Genomic DNA, 16,990 nt, shown 5'->3' on the forward strand with positions numbered 1-16,990 from the left:
ATTAAATATAGGGTTGTGCTATCCAAACATCAATTTTTAATTCTCACATCCTCTTAATTTCCAATCATCAAATCAAATGAATTAAATATCAGTGGACCAAATTTAATAAGAGTGAGAAGTAAAAAGAAGTGTGAATAATACTACCCTATATAAAAAGGAAGGTGGCATAACTGTCAAGGACTAACTCAATGCTTCTGAAACAATAATATACAACGCCAAATTGACAAATAATTGCAGTGAAAAAAATAAGCCAAAAGCAGAGACAGTGCTACATCCCACCAAAAAAACCTCGGCCAAAAATTTCAGGATCTAGGAATTGGTCTGTACTGAACTGGTACTAAATTAAATCGTCGACGACGACGACGCAGCCGCCTATTTCCCCGATTAAAAGCTTGTTCTACAATACACTTGCTAGAACACATGCTCCCCCAAAACTCTGCCACAACATCGAAGGTTGCAATGAGACGCCAGTACTGAAGCTGCAACTGAACTTGCACATCACCACCTCCCAGCCATTTACAAGAACAGAGGCGTGACAAGAAATCCGCTTCCTATTCGCATTAACTCTTCCTTTTAAAGGGGTTCGGTTGTCCCACTTTTAAGTCTCTCCATCCGAGCCTGAAGCCCGGATAATGCCCTCTCATCCATAGGGAGAACCCCACCCTGAAGGGGATTCTCCGATGCACGAGGAATCTGACCAGAGAGGCTCTGGTGTACGTTGTCATTCACATACATTAATGGCCTAGTTTCTTGATCCGGGTTCCCAGCAGCCGCTGCCAATTGCATGCTCTTCATCCTCTCTCTAATCGCATCTAAGGTTCCAGTTGGTCACTGCATTTTCCAAGATGAGTTCTAGCGTAAGGTCATTAAGGTCAACAAAAAAACAATAATTGACAATGCAGAAGGAAACAACGTAAAAAACGTAAAAAACAAAATACAATTACCTCCACCAATATATCTCTCATTCCTTTGGTCTACCAATGAGTTTTCGGTGAGACCTCTAGAAGTAATGGCATTATTAAGCCTGTTTTCTTCATCATATGATGGCGGTAGATTAAAGCTAGTTGGTTCAGATTTCACATTTAATGATTTTGAATCAACCAAAGAGTTTGTGTGAACAGGGGACAGGGGTGCAAATTCAGGAGAAGAAGCATTTAGAGTAGCAGGGGGAGGAGTCGGCATTGGCAAACTTGAAGGCGTCCTTCCAGCTGCAGCATTCTTTTCCATCTGTGACAAAGAAAATGATAATTTATTTCTATGGCAAGGAAGCCTAATTTACTTTTTTCAGGAATCATGGAGTGTGTGCCAGAGGGAACATTTTGCCGGTGATAACGATGATACTGACCTGCGCCAAACCATCTCTAATATATGTCCGAAAAGCCTCACTAGCATTTTGGAGTTGAGAGAATATATCAACCTGAAATAAGTATTACAAACTTAAGAAACAGAAGATTCATGCACAGAAATCAATTGCATGCCATGCAGAGGGGGCAAAAACCTAAATCACGTCAATAACTCCTAAAGACTATTGACACACATTACTTACTCTTGGGTACAGTTGGGTTATGCGGTATAGTTCATACAGACCAATGGTGCAGGTTTGCTTGTCGCCAATCTTCTTGAATATGGCAGCAAGTTCTTGCTGAAAGTGAAACAGAATCAAAGAATGAGCATAAAAAAAATTTAACCATCTTAGAGAGACTCGTAAACAGAGACTGAAATTATCAGGAACCACAAAAGAATTTACCGTTAAGTTTGATAAAGATAAACTAGGTTACAATATTACCTTTAACTGTGCATCAGCAGAATGCGTGGCAGATGAAGGATTGTTGGCTGCTGAATCACCCCAGTGAGTTTGGCCCCCAGACCCAGTTGATGTCAGCATCCTTGCCGCAGCTAAAGTCTGCCAGGTTGTACCAAAATAAAAGGAAATTAAGGATAAATTGATGTCCCTGTATAATTAGAAATAGGACTGCAGAATTCAGTTATTACCTCAAGATTAAGATCAATGTAGGCAAGAATGATTGGCTGCGGTTTTACGTCTATAGGAACCATGGAAAGGTGACCTTTAATTGCAGCTCCACGAAGCTTCACAAGCTCATGTAGAACAGTCTTCACCATACGCAATGGTTTGTCATCAGCACCAGCTCTGTAATGAATTTATTTTTCACGAGTCAGGAGAGAAAAGAACATTGCATGAAAATGACCAGGACAGGATGGGGTTTTGGGGGGTGGATATCAGGATCTCTTTAAAGAATACCTTCTCCTAATCTCTTCCATCCCTAAGTCTTGTAGGTATAAATGGATGCTTTGAAGGATACGGTCCAGATCGACATCATATATTGTGCTTTGAAGAACCTGCGGCAGAGAAATGATGATTTAAGAGAAACCTAAAGATTATCGAACACAAAGAAAGACTCGATGTATGCATGTGTGGGACATATTTTTCACAGACACCGCAGCTCATGAAAAAGGAAGCTGAATAGAAGGTCACAAATTCGGCAATACCTTTGTAAGTTTTATTAAACATTTGACAACCAAATCGGAGAACTTCTGGTTTCTGGAAGCAAATGATTCATTGGAAGCAGGTGATGGCCATCTTGAGGGATCTAAAGGGCGTAAGAGGTTGATGAGAACAACAAAGGACGAAGTCCGATCAGCATTATCCTGCAAGAATACAAATGACAGTTATAACTGATGTAATACTAATTAACATGGGGAAACCAATGCAAAAACAGGTAGATATAACCAGAATCTTTAGCATCAAAACATTCAAGGCTTTCAGGAGTTGGCTGCCATCATCCATATGGGGAACCCTTTCATCCAAGAGCCACAGTAGGAGCTCAGTGATTAGACTGTCAAGAGTACTTTCCTTGACAGCATAAGCAAGTCTTTTATTTTGAAATGTCTGCAAAGAAGTCCAAAAAATCAGAATGTTAGGAAAGAAGTTCGTAAAAGGTAATAATCTTTTACATAGTACATTTGGATCACATGAGCATGAATGAAAACTAAGGCAAGAATTTGATGGTATGTTTACCTGCATAAGAGTGTTCAGGACATATTTACATGACCTAGATGAAGCTCCCGTCAAACTGAAGTCAAAAGTCTTTGCTACCTATTTGAAGAATAAAAGGACGGAGAAACTTCAATAAACACCAGAGTTCGACAAGTCCAAATGGAGAAGCATCTATAATGAACTGTTACTGTACTTGCCTTATTTGCCAAGCAAGAAACAAGTCTATCTGCATCCCGCACTAGTTCATCCATAGCACTGCCTTCTGGATCATTAGTCGCCTGTGCCAACTCATGACACACGACTTTCATTCCTTCAACTGACTGCAGTACCAGAAAACAGAAACAAAAGGACAAAGTGAAAGGTGGTAACAAGGAAATATGCACAAGAAAGGAACAACTAAATTAAGATATGACAACCTTGACCACAGTCTACGTCCCTTTGATTATAAGTAATAGATTGTTACCACATCCAAACTAAATGAGATAAGTTGCATACCTGCTCAGGAGAACCAAAAGAAATGATATCCAAAGCTTCATTCCAGTCTGTGGGGCCATTGGCACTAGTAAGTACATTGGGTGGCACCAGCTGCCTCTCCATGTGAGGCTCAGGATGGCCATAGTTTCTCCTAGAATGAAAATATCAACATATCCCACAAAAATTAGAGAAGTAATTACACTGGAAAACTACATGTACTTGTACAAGATATAATACATAAAAAACTGAAAGTTTTGGGTATACCTAGAAAGCGTTGGACTGGAAACAGATCGTGCAACCTCCCCGCTTTGCTCTGCTACATCCGGCCTAATGACAAATATAGAAAGATCTAAGTTTAAATAACTTTTATCAAGCAATAGACTGGGGTCAGGTCACGGGACAAATTTTTTCACAATTGAAGGAAGAAATTTTCTGATTCTCAACCTGAAATTTTCTTTTGACTGAGATCTTTTGGTACCTAAAGTTTATTTGGGTACGATTTCAGAGAATACAAGCAGCCATTAACGCTTCAGGAAAGTTGGAAAAACATTATTTATAGTGATTTTTCATTAAAACAATATGATATCCAAAATCAGCTTCAGACCTGCAATCTTTACAAAAGCTGATATGAATACTGATTTGTCGTATAAGAAGCTTTAGGTTCTTTATTTGGGTACTTTACCAAAAATTACAATGCTTTTTTGCTTTTCGGTAATCTTTGCCATCGGATTTGAAAGAGCAAACAGAAAATTTAGAACATATGACAGTAACCATCAGGTTGAGGTTCTCATCTCACTCTGCCAATCTTTATTTCCTTTGGATTTTGGATGTGAGAGAGAGAGAGAGAGAGAGAGAGAGAGAGAGAGAGAGGAGGTGCTTAAAATTCCAAGAGACATTAAACTTTCTTGAAACAATAAAATAGATACACAGTTAAGATGATGCAATCTCAACCATCCAAAGTCTTCAAGTCCAATGATATAAAAAGTGAGCAAAAATGTGTACCTTGGACCAGACCCTGAACTAGTACATTACTCGTAACCCTAAAACCTAACGGTACAATTTATAGCAGTAGCAGTTCATGCAATTTAGTCAAAGTTTCCTATCCAAAATGAAGGATTCCTAATCTGCTGTGTTCCATATTTCTAACCTACCAGATTAAGTGATTTATACGTTCTCTTAAAGGAACTATGTAACTTCTCTATCTTCTATTGATGTGCAAAAGTCAAAGCAAAAGCATATACCCAATTTCCCTGACAGAACGCCTCAGAGAAGCCCTAGCTTCGCCAGGCTTTCCTTCCTTCCTTTTCTCCATATCTCGAACCTATAAAAAATTTCTAATTAAAGGAAGAAGAAATAAATCACAGTACCTAGACTTAACTGAGAACATAAAGTTCGGCAAAAAAAAATTGCGAGCATAAAAATATACTGACCTTCCACTTAAATCGATCATCTAGCATGCTTTTCTGAGCATCTGTTAACTTTCCAACATATCTCCATATGTCCTCACCTAAGGAAAGGATAAAAAAATTGCTTGATGAGAGAACATATCACGTCAGGAAAAACCTTGGGCACATATTAACCATTAGTTTAGAATTACGACCGACAGCTTTAGCTCATTATGTGGCATCATGACATACCAAGAATCTTATAACCAGTAGCTAGCGTATTTAAAGCAGCTTTTCTAATTTCACCATCTCTTTCTGCTGTCAAGCTCGCAACAATTTGCAAGGACTTCAGTTGTCCACTAATCTGTCAGAAAGATGTAAATGTAAGTATCCTCTTAACACAATTAAGAAAAATGTAGTGTATACATGATTGGATATAAAACAGACAAGTATGCTAAGGCTTACCTCAGCTACATGGTGATCAATCAAATATCCAACAAGATCAGCACACTCAATTCGAGTACGGTTGTTCTTAGAACGCAATCCCTCCAAAATATAAGGGAAACTTTTTGCAGCGGTATATGCCTGCACAATTTGTTTGGTCAACTCCCGCATTTTTCTCTCGCACTTTCTCAATGTTATGCCCGAGCTGCAGCACAAGATTCAGCATTTCTGTCAGTGAAATTCCATTCAAGCCTTCTATTAAATACAAAAATATTCAAATCTTCCAAAGTCTGGCAATTAAAATAGAAACCTTCTCTATCAAGCATGGAAAAAATATGGCTGCTTCTGATTCAGTCAACATGTATGCCTCGTCCCTCAATGTATCAAAAAGTTCTGGAAGAAATTCCAACACCTGTAAATCAGAACATATGTGGTTAGGATAACACACCTAGAAAACCGTAGCACTTACAAAGCAAGGAAAGAAGACTGAAGGAAAATAAATAGACCATACCTTTAACAGGCATGTTGTGTTCGATTTACAAAATTGTAAAACAAACCACCTCAGCAGTATATCCAATACTTCAATAATTTCCTTTTTAATGGTTGGAAGTGCCTGGAATGCATACATAGAACATTGGTCAAACTAAGCAGGCGTATTCGATACAAATTGGAATATTAGGAATAGCAGACAAATACCTTCTGTAGTATCTCAAGGCCATCAACTTGCTTCTTAAAATCAGTAGAAAGAAGCCGCCTATGCACATCCTCTCTAAAGTACTTCGTCATATCATTCTGTAGAAAATGCACAAGTAATATTCTTTCATAAATGCAATGACAATGGAAAACACAAGAAGTTCAGTGAAATCTGCACAAGTACAAACCTCAAGATCTTGAATCTGTTCTATCCGTGGCTCTTCAAACTTAAACTTCTTAGCTACCAATCGCTCTCTATCCTCCTGCAGTTCAAATACGCATTCATCAGTAGACTCAAGATTAGTATACAAGTTCAAATTCCATGCTCTAGCCATATGTACCTTAATTGAATCTTTAACATTTATCAAGGCCTGTGACTGCACAGCTATATCTTGGACGGACAGCATTGAATTTAATCCCTTTGTGGGAATAGTCCTCTTTGCAATTCAAAGGACAGTCAATTAATATGATAATAAGAATAATAAGAAATAAAAGAATAAATGCTATAAATTTCATCAGAGGGACGTACTGAAGTAGCTTTGGCTCCATGCTTCAAAACTCCATTGGAAGCAGGCTTTCCAGCCTTTGAAATGCTTTTGGAAGTTGGGGCCATTGATATTGCTTTGCCCGACTCAAAAGATTCTAAGAGGAAACCATTCAAATTAGTTCAATGCATTACAAGCAAAAACACCAGAGCCAAGAATTTGACAAGCACACCTTGAAAAGATACATGAGGCCTCAATCGTTCAACAAGAGCTAAAGTTGGCCCATGAATGTCTCTCAAAATCTTCTCAACCTAAACAGTAATATAAACAAATAAATGAGAAGATATCAATCAATTGAAATGTGAAAAGGAAAAAAAACGTTAACCATAGTTGTCCAGCACGCTTACTGTTTCATGCCCACTAACTCTCAAAATTTCAGAAACACATGTCTCTGATGCTTTACGAACATCTGAGGATTTATCCTATAAAAGATTCCAGACATTCAAGTGATTTCAGCAGCGAGTAATATGTGAAAGCACTTAAGCTTATATAAATGTATTATCATATGTACATGTATGTATATGTATATCTACACATTTGTGTGTCCGTGTCACAGAGAGAGTGTCTGTTTAACTTAAATTTTTTACATCATTGTAAGATGTTTTCAATGTGTGCTTTGATGGATGGACAGGGTTAAAATAAATAAGACAAGAATTTCTTATAATAAATAACTCATTCTCAATTACAATTTACCGTCAAAGCAGAGGAAGCTGGTTTCAAAAGATGAGCAGCATCAGAGAATTCACTTAACCCAGAAAGCTGTCTTGTCAACCACTCGAAAAGATCTTTCCGCCCTTCTGCACCAAGTTTGGCGTCTGATATAGCTGCTGTAATATAAGGAACCTACAACAACATACTGTTACACTACCTGACATGAGACTCAAGTTTCAAAACACAAATAGAGATAAAGGAGTCACCATTTTATCAAGATGAACAGCAGAGAGCCACGAGTCTAAAGCAGTTAAAGTGCATTCTCTCATATGCTTCTTATTGTCTCCTAGACATTTCAAAACATCCAACAGAATGCCCTGCAAGTAACCAATTAATGCAAAAGCTCAACTGAATTAAAAACAAAATAGATGCGTCATGGAAGTAGTTGTCAATTTGGATATAAACAAACCTTGCTGAACTTTTCAACTGGTGCGCCCATTGCAGAAGCAACATGACCAACAACCGTTAAGGTTGCAGCGACCAAGTTCTTATTGCTATCATATAAGCGCCCCCTTAAGGCACCAAACAACTCCGCTGGCAGTCAAACAATAAACAAGTTCTCAAGGAACTGAATGGCAACTATTCTGTACGTAACAATACATAAAATATATATATATGGTTTGTACCAGTTCCAGTTGGCTGGATGCGCTTATTAGCCTCTTCTAAAATCTTATCGACGGCTTCTATTGACTCCAAGCGAACCTGGAAGACGGATTAAAAAAAAAAAAAAAAAAAAAAAAAAAACACACTCAATATAGCTTCTAACAAATGACAACTTTCTTAAAACAACCATTACACACAGCATAAAGAAATAACATAATTCAAAAACAAGACCTTCCAATCAGGACTCTCCAAGCTCAGAGTGGGTGTGACCTTTCCACTAATATCTTCACGTGGAAGGCCATCTAACCCGCCAACAGAGACAGATGAAGTAGATTCCGTTGCCCTAACACTTCTCTTCAGAACCACAGAAGCACCCTGGAAAATAATACGGGACATGAGTTGCCAATAAACAAGAAAGACTGATGTATGCAACTTTGACTATCATAAGAAATACCTCAAATGGATTCTTTTCATACTCCGCGTCCAGTGCACTGAGTAGTGCAGGTTTAACATCAGTAAGAAACCCTTTAATATCTGAAACATAGAGATAATCTTAGAAGTGCCGAAATGAAGATGAGGTAGATGGAGAATTCGAACTAAAAAGAAATGTCACCTGGACCAACAAATTTATGTATAGCACCCAAAAGCTTAATAGTAGAGTTCCTAGTGGCAGCAACACTGGACTGAAGTCCAGTTTCTTTACAAAAATCAATCAAATCCTGTAAAACATAATATCCCCTTTATGTAAATAAATTACTATTGATGACTGGAACTGATGGAAGAAAACAAAATCGGCTAAATTAGAACGGAATCTAAAAACCTTAAGTTTCACATGTGAGACACCAAAGTCTTCAACTGCCGAAACCATCCACAGTACTCCCTCGCTGAGAACCTTAGGGTTCTTGTGCTCTTTCATAATTTTATAAAGCTACAATAAGCAGAAATAACAATCAATCATTGGAGAACAAGCAAAATATAGTGCATGCTCATGGGTATACGATTAAGCATCCTTGCTTCAGGAAAAACAGAAGGCATCCAGAAAAATGATGGCTATTAGAAGAATCAAATCCGAGCTTACTCTTTCGAAAACTAATCCTGGACCTATGGCTTCAGAAAAAGCAGTGAGGCACTTCATGGCATGAGTCCGAGTCTTGATATCTGCAACCCGTTCACTAATACCTGTTAAAGTGCACAACACCATTAGAAGGTAGATTTGACAACCGTATTGCTCATCCACAAAACAATCAAGGAGAGACAGAAAGCAAACAAGCGCCAATCCTGATGTCTAATCTAAGTTAAAGAAAACTCACCCAGAAGACAAAGTACTACACATTTCTTAGGAAACTTCTTTGCAGTGGACGCCATATAGGTAATAACTTCAATAACCTGTTGCTGAACCTGCATTACTTAAAATACGTGTCTTAATAAATTTTACACCGAAACACTAGTAAAAAATAAAAGCAAGCAAGAGACTATTAAATTTGCCTAACAAACTGTTCAACCATAAGCTACCTGAACATTTTTTTCACTCCAACCAGGGACAGCACAAAGTAAACGAACTAACATCTCAATTGACAGGTCAATGTCCTGTAAACCTTCGACTTGCTGTCTAAATGAGGATATGGCTGCAACAAAATCAAATCATGATTATAATAAATTCAACCCGATAATTGCATGGAAAACATGGGAACATCAACCGTGTCAATTGACCACCAAAGACAAAAGGCAAACACATTAATCAACAACAGGACATGATCAAAAGTATTTTACCATTGAAGAAAATACTAAATATACACACAATACAATGAAAAAAAGTTCATGGAATTTCTGAATTTAAAGTATCATATCAATTTATGCTACTCAATAAGAAATGTGTCCTAGCATCAATGAAGAAAAATCTAAACAAAAAATAATTGAGCCATTGGTACCGGTCATGGTTGCTTTCCTACTAGCAATATAACTCATCAGCATAACATAACTTCAAAAGGCTAAAAAGCGGAAAACGCGTAGCTTTGGTACCTAGATCATGATGTCAATTCCTACCACCAGAAGAAAATGCAAGGTCAAAAAATTACTTAATCTAATTCAAGGAATACATACTATACATTTTGACATGCATGTATCCAGAATGCATTCGTCAGTAGATCTTAAAAATCAATGCTGGTTTAAAATAAATATTTTAGTGTAAATATAACCATATCTACACATGAATTTTTTTAGAAACAAGAGGCATAAGCTTTTAATGTCATAATCAATAACATTAATGAATAAGCTCATCATCAACCTTCAAGCCGCTCTTTCCATGCACTACTTTTTAATTGAGAGACAGTTTCTTCTTGTATAAGAGAGCCTAATCTGCTTTCAATCTCTTCAAGACTCATTTCTCCTGGCTGTATAATTTCACAGACCAAAGGTGCAGTAAAGAAAACATCTTTATTAATGTTCTAGGAAAAGAATCAAAGAGCATGTTAGTCAAAGAGTAAGTACCTCAACATCTTCAGGGGTTTCAACTAACTTAGAAGCTTTTGGCTGCACAGTTGCATCTCCTTTCTTACTGCCACCCGATTTAACAGATCCCCCTTTTTGTTTTGCAGGCTAATGAAAATATCAATGTGTCAACCATGAAACATAATGATGATAATTTATCCCACATAATTTCGAAAAGGTAAACACAGATTAACAAGTTAGAGTGAAAATGAACTCACAGCTGCCTGAACAGGCCTCCTCCCACTAAGCATGCTTGCAGCTGACCTTCGAACAAATGAACTGTCCGTAGTCTGCATACAGTTTAGTCAACACAAAAACCTTCAGGATCAAAGTTACTCTGATATCCAGAATGGTACAGGATATATTTATTTAAATAAGAGCAAAAAGACAATAGACAATAGAAGGCATTCTAACAACCAAACTGTAGTGTGTAATGTGAACCCTAAATTGACAGACTAGAAACCTACCTCCAAAGAGGGTGCAGTCACACCAGAGCTTTGGGCTGTAGTTGGCATATCATGAGGTGTAGAGCAGAGTGAGAAATTGGAAATTTAAAGAGAAGTAGTCATTAGAATTGCCAAAAAGGAAAACGAACCTGAGCTTGCAGTAGTGGATGCACCACCTTCAGAACCCATAATCATTTCAGAGAGCTTCTTTCTTCTGACATCATCAAGTTTCTCAAGTGACCTTTCCAAGGGCCTCATACCAACCATCTAAAGAAAATGGACATGGGAGATATGAAATTATTGTCAATATTTGCTATCCAAGCATAAAACACAAAACATAAACCGGTTTAATGCATTGAACATACTACCTTAGCTATTGCTGTCAAAGCTGAAAAGGATGCATCCCTCACTTCTGGGGTTCCATCGTTGAGGCACTACAAGGTCCAGATTGTTTTGTTTCAGCCATTGTATACAATTACAAAATTGAAAGGAAAAAATATAGCAACGAATAGTTTAAACCCTGCTAAATGAAATTGTTCTAAAAGGTTTGCACCTGTACTCATTTTTATATTTAGTAATGTATCCCAGAGGACAAGTTTTGTGGACTGTTCTGGATTGGCTATTAAAACTGACCAAACAAATCATAAGACATGAAATTTCAACCTCCATGCAATAAATATAGAGTTTTTTCTTACTTTTTTTTTTTTTTTTGCACATATATGGAAGCATTGAGCACATAATATTCATATTTCAAAACACTACGAAAATGTTAAAACAAAAAACAAGAAAAAAAAAACCAGCAGACAACAAAGGCAAGTGCACACTGACCTCCATAAATATAGGAACGTAGTCCTTGTGTAACTTTAAAACAACAGCCTTGTTGCTTGTTTCAATACAAAATGTCACCCAGTTCAAAGTCAATGAACGCACAAGGGGTACTTTATTTTTTACTGCTGTCTTAATATCTGCAATGAAAAGCATTCATCAAACATTAGCCTCAAAAACTGCCTATCGAGAGAATAACATCTTGCCCTCACATAAACAATAAATTAAGACAACAATCAATACCAAGAAGTGATAGATGACATCAGTGCATACAAATAAAATACACAAAGTGAAAATGATGCATAAATTACAGACTAAAACATAAAACCCGCCTTCAGCTATGTCAATGAGATTTAATGCAGCCAGCAGTATGCATTGCTTGAAGAGTTTGAGAGAGTGCCTCGGTCATAGTTGGCTTTTTTTCTTTCAATTTTTCCTATACCAAACAAAAAAGAAAGGTAAGTATTGAATCATAAATATCTTCTAATCATCACAGATGATGTAGTATAAAATAAACTTCATAAGCTAAATCCTCAGGCTGTGTTTGGAGGAGAGATTTACAAGTACCAAGGGTTTTGCAGTGCTTGTAGATATAATGCTTTAAGAGGGATTTGCAAAGGACTACTTGAAAGAAGTCATTTGTAAATCCCTTGTTTACGTCTTTGTAATGTGTTTATCCAAAACGCCTTGGTACTTCTGAATCTTCATCCAAACATAGCTAAACCCTCATGCAGTGCAGTTTAAATCCCTCTATCTAATGTTTAGTAGTTCATCTCAGACAAATTTATCCAAAACCCCTTCATACTTGTAAATCATTCGTCCAAACATAGCCTCAGTGAAATAAATTAATCAAGATGAAATATTGTTTGCCCAAAACCATCATAATACATGACCATGAGAAGTAAAGGGAAAAGGTTAAAAAAGCATGCCAGCAAGCAGAATAAAAGCTTTCCACTTCGAAACATCAAAGCAGGCATGGCAATATCAAGAGTGCAAAATATAAAAAAACCACTTGAAATGCAAAGCTTAAACTTAAAAACTGAAAAATAATCAAATAAAACGAATATAGACAATAGGCATGGCAGTAGAAGTAACTGAGCTCTGGGATACCTCATAAGAGCCATAGTCAGATTTTCTTTAAACATTTCAACATTAAACTAACAATGAACCTTCAAGACGGTATAGGAATAAACTTACAAGTAAACCTGGCAATAGAAATCGTGAACTTCCAGAAAAATTAGTCCTTAAACCCTTAGCAAGATTACCAATAGCTTGAATAGCTTCAACTGCAACAGCTATGTTCACATCTGTTACAAGCTGCAAGAGAAATTTAGTTCATTGAGAGAAATGAATTGGGCACAGATAAATCACTTATGTACTAAATCATCTGTACTGTTCTTGTAAAAATAAAACATCCGTACCCATAGGCAATATAAAAAGAACAATGTTGAAGTGAGCAGAAAAATACTTGTTTCAACTAAAATACACAAAAATACCTTCTTTAATGTCCGACAGATTTCTGTAAAATCGCCGGGGGCAATTCTTTTAGTTGAAGCAAGCTTGGTTAGCTCTGCAACAGCCTCCTTTCGCTCTGACCACTTTGTAGCTTTCTAGAACACAGTGACAATATTGACAGCAATAAGCAGCTAGAAGAAAGCATGCATAACTATGAAAACAAATAATTCACATTCCTTATGAAGAAAAAATAAAAAATAAAAAAAAAGCTGCATTTTAAAATAGAGAGATAACACTGACCACTCCGTCCCAAAATCCTGACTTCTCCAGAGGAGTCAATATATCAACCGGATCAACAAGCTCATATTCATCTATTTCCTGAGGAGCTGACAATAAAGATATATTAGATAAGATTGATAAAATATATAAGCACAACAGATAAAATAGTGGCACTGGAATGTCTAAAGCCTAACATATAAAATTATTATCTCACTGCAAGAAGATCCACATAATCTACCAAAATATCATTTGTGAAATGGTAAAGCATCTAGAAGTCACAAGAGTCAATCACATACCATCTGCTGCAGATTCCTCCAAAGGACCAGGACCAACTACTTCAGAAACAGCTTCCTTTTCTGGCTCCTTGTCTTGCTCCGATCTAATAAATAGAATTAAGACAATCATAAGTTATAGCTACATAGATGTGTCCTGCCTACAGTTAAAAACACATTTAACAGACTTTTCACCTGATTTTGCGAGATGGCCTGGCTGTCCCTGTAACATTTACAAGCTCAGCCTCCAACTCTTTTTTCTTCAAGGAAAAAGGGGGCAATAGAGTTATTCGTTTTGCCAAGAAAAAATTAACAAAAAGGTACACACAACATACAAAAATTTATCATACCATTGTATCCCTCATCTTCTCAAACAATATTGATTTAACAGGGTCCTTTCCTATCCAACGGCAAAGCTCAAGAGTAAGCCCTTTGGAACATGCACGAACATTCTGATCTTGATGGTCAAATAGTTCGGGAAGCATCTTCAAAATCCTTTTTGGAGGAACAACTTTTGCGCCAAATTCACTATTACAGCGAGTAATAATATACACCAGTTAGAAGAACACATAAAAGACTAGACAAATAGTCTTCAGAAAAGAAATCTTGTGAAAAAAACCTTAAGGCCTGAAACATGACATCAATTGCAGGCACAACAGCTTTGGAAACTTTGTTTTTTATTGCCTTCTCCATAGCATCCTACAATAAACCACAACCATTGTAAAGGTCCAAAAACTTTCTTCCTCAACCACAGCAAAGAAAAATATGATTAATCTAAGATTTCACTATCATGCCAAACACAGTACACAGAAATCAACAAAACAATTATAACCTACGGCACTAATCCTGACTTAGTTTACTTAGCATGGTTCCAACCCAACAAGACACACTCCCTCTCTCCCTTCATTTCTCTCACCTACAGTCTGTGCATGCCTACATACGGACCAGGAGTAAGCAAAACTTCCAACCACAAAACTGGAATAGCAATGCCTTCATTCTGTTACATGCAGAAAACCCTCTGCTTCTAAATTTTAATAATTTACATTTAGCTCATATGTCTACATTCGACAAGTCCTTCATGCCACAACCAAAACTAAGAAACAGCTACTGGGACTAATCAAATTAACGGAAACAGCCACCAACACTTCACACAACTTACTACTGCTGCTACTAATACTACATCATATGAGAGTTCAGTTGAAAACTATTGCAACCATAAAAAATAAAAAAAACCTCGAGTCTACATTGGAGCGTATTACCATGCAAACAACCAAACCAAAAAGCATAACTTACCAAGAAAGCGTCCACGGCCTCCAATTCAACCCAAAGCATAAATGCAGCTTGAGCCTTTTCCACCGTCTTCGGCCTACCAGTGAGGCATTTCGCCACAATGGCATCACAAACTTCCTTGGCATATCTGCAAGCACTGCAAACTTTAAAATTAGCAATTCGAACAAAGACTTGGAACAAAACAAGATCAAAAAACAATTAAGAAAAAAAATAAACCTTCCGGCATCAGCATCCGCAGCTCGTAAAAATGCAATCAATGCATCGAGGGCCTTCTCTTGCACCGGCGAATTGGAATCCGCCAATGTCTTCCGAAAAAGCGGACCTAACCAAAACAACACCCACAGAAACAGAATTACAACGACTCCAAAATGCAAATGCAGAGCAAGATTGTTCACAACCAGTAATTAAAAATTAAATTAAAACAAAATTAAAAACACACAAAACCCACTACCCCCGAGTGTAATATCTTACCAAATTCACGGAGGCGAGAGTCTTTGGGATCGGCGACGGAGTCGCAGAGAGCGGCCAAGTCAATGTTGGCCTCGTTCCTCACCTTCCAGTTCTTGTGGAAGAGCCGATCATCCCAAGGCAGTTTCTTCGCCTCCTTCAACAACTTCTCCTCCTCCGACATTTCTCAAATCAAAAAACCGAAAAATTCTCCGTGCCCAAACAATCTGATCCGCCCAAATGCAAATGCAGAGCGCGCAGGGACAGATCGGGATCCAGAATTTTTGAAAAAGCAATTCGAAGAGCAAAACCTAAAAAGCTATTGTAACCATAGAGTGTGTTGGGCAAGAGAGAGAAAGCGGGAGCGCCCAATCGAGGAGAGAGAGAAAATGACGCAGTGTTGCTGTTTGGCTTTATTTAGACGGAAAGGGTCTCTCCATTCATTCTACTACTAAGGGCTGGTTTGGTATTGCTGTGCTTTGAAAAAAAAGCTGATTCTGCTGTGCTGTGAGAATAAGCGGCTGTGAAATAAAGCAGCAGAGTGTTTGGTAAACTTTTTTGTAAAAGTGCTTTTGAAAAAAAAAACAGTATTATAGTGTTTGATAAACTTTTATGTAAAACAGATGTGAAAAAAAGCCGATTTTTCAAAGCTGGGTTTTGCAGCTTCTTGTTTTTGGCTTTTTTTCACCCAAAACTGTGAAAAAAAACTGAAGCTGAATGTTTACCAAACACAAAAACAGCTCCCAGCTTTTTTTTATACCAGCTTTTTTCAGAATCACTTCAGTACCAAACCAGGTCTAAGTCACCAAGTCCACCATCCAAACCATCGAAAGTTCTTCGTAATCGTTTGATTAAATTTTAACGATCTAGATAAATAAACTTGCTGAATTTGATGGAAGGGATCTGTTGAGGGTCCTATCCTATTTAGACGGCAGAAGCGTTACAAGGCTGCCGTTCCAATTTTACTCCATTTTTCCTTTTCAAATTTTTTCTCCGTTTTACGATCGATGGCGTTTGGGCCGTCCGATTAAAGTTGCCCGTTGAAGTGTCGCCATTTTGACCTTGTATTTCAAATTAAAGGCCGGCACTGCGGGAGTTTCAGGCTACGTAGTTGTGAGCGCGATGCAGTGGATCGCTGTCTGGTTCGGTGTGATGTTGTTTTCGCTTTTTCGAGCCTCTTAACGACACGAGACCGTTCACAAGTCCCCCACATCAAGCAAACAGTGGGGAAATCGAACCTTATCTCTATTTGGGTTGGGCATGTGGTTTTTGGATTTAAGGCCCATTAAGCTTCAACGGGAAAAGGCCCATGGGCCTATGAATGAAACAGTTTTAATCCAATATGTAACATAGATGCATCAATAGCCGATCACACTGGTTTTTGTTAACCTTCCAATTTTGAGTGTTAACATGTATTTTCGAAGCCTGTAATTAGTTAAACCCCATGTCAGTAAGCCAAACGTACTTTTTACTAGTTCACCGAATCACCATAAGTTTACGAAACGAATGTGACATTTTTTCCGAAGTAGATAATTTGTAAAACGAAAGTCAAGAGTTGAAAACCAATTTATTGCTAACCCCTAGTACTGTAGTACATATATCTTTGTACACAAATAAT

General features: G+C 37.5%; 1 protein-coding gene across 1 annotated transcript; it reads right to left on the reverse strand.

The window, feature by feature from the left end:
* Positions 1 to 119: 119 nt before the first annotated feature.
* Positions 120 to 15,771, reverse strand: LOC103943319 (protein MOR1-like). The gene is given in 57 exon segments (XM_048571083.1): positions 120 to 822; positions 824 to 852; positions 945 to 1,227; positions 1,346 to 1,417; positions 1,547 to 1,642; positions 1,787 to 1,903; positions 1,993 to 2,149; positions 2,261 to 2,358; positions 2,509 to 2,667; positions 2,750 to 2,908; positions 3,038 to 3,115; positions 3,214 to 3,336; positions 3,512 to 3,641; positions 3,755 to 3,817; positions 4,732 to 4,811; positions 4,921 to 4,997; positions 5,128 to 5,239; positions 5,341 to 5,493; positions 5,495 to 5,524; positions 5,630 to 5,731; positions 5,831 to 5,932; positions 6,016 to 6,111; positions 6,201 to 6,275; positions 6,354 to 6,449; positions 6,542 to 6,654; positions 6,730 to 6,808; positions 6,905 to 6,979; positions 7,251 to 7,400; positions 7,475 to 7,585; positions 7,678 to 7,802; positions 7,895 to 7,970; positions 8,103 to 8,246; positions 8,326 to 8,405; positions 8,485 to 8,590; positions 8,692 to 8,799; positions 8,950 to 9,050; positions 9,182 to 9,269; positions 9,384 to 9,496; positions 10,156 to 10,261; positions 10,359 to 10,466; positions 10,577 to 10,648; positions 10,826 to 10,860; positions 10,954 to 11,071; positions 11,173 to 11,238; positions 11,633 to 11,769; positions 11,962 to 11,986; positions 11,988 to 12,065; positions 12,827 to 12,946; positions 13,126 to 13,239; positions 13,385 to 13,470; positions 13,660 to 13,742; positions 13,831 to 13,895; positions 13,986 to 14,163; positions 14,255 to 14,334; positions 14,929 to 15,052; positions 15,142 to 15,247; positions 15,397 to 15,771. Coding segments are annotated over 57 exon segments (6,066 nt in total). The 5' UTR covers positions 15,557 to 15,771; the 3' UTR covers positions 120 to 573.
* Positions 15,772 to 16,990: the final 1,219 nt, after the last annotated feature.

The sequence above is a fragment of a genome, unplaced genomic scaffold (assembly GCF_019419815.1).
Source record: "Pyrus x bretschneideri cultivar Hongxiangsu unplaced genomic scaffold, Pyrus_bretschneideri_v1 Contig57, whole genome shotgun sequence".
NCBI lineage: Eukaryota > Viridiplantae > Streptophyta > Magnoliopsida > Rosales > Rosaceae > Pyrus > Pyrus x bretschneideri.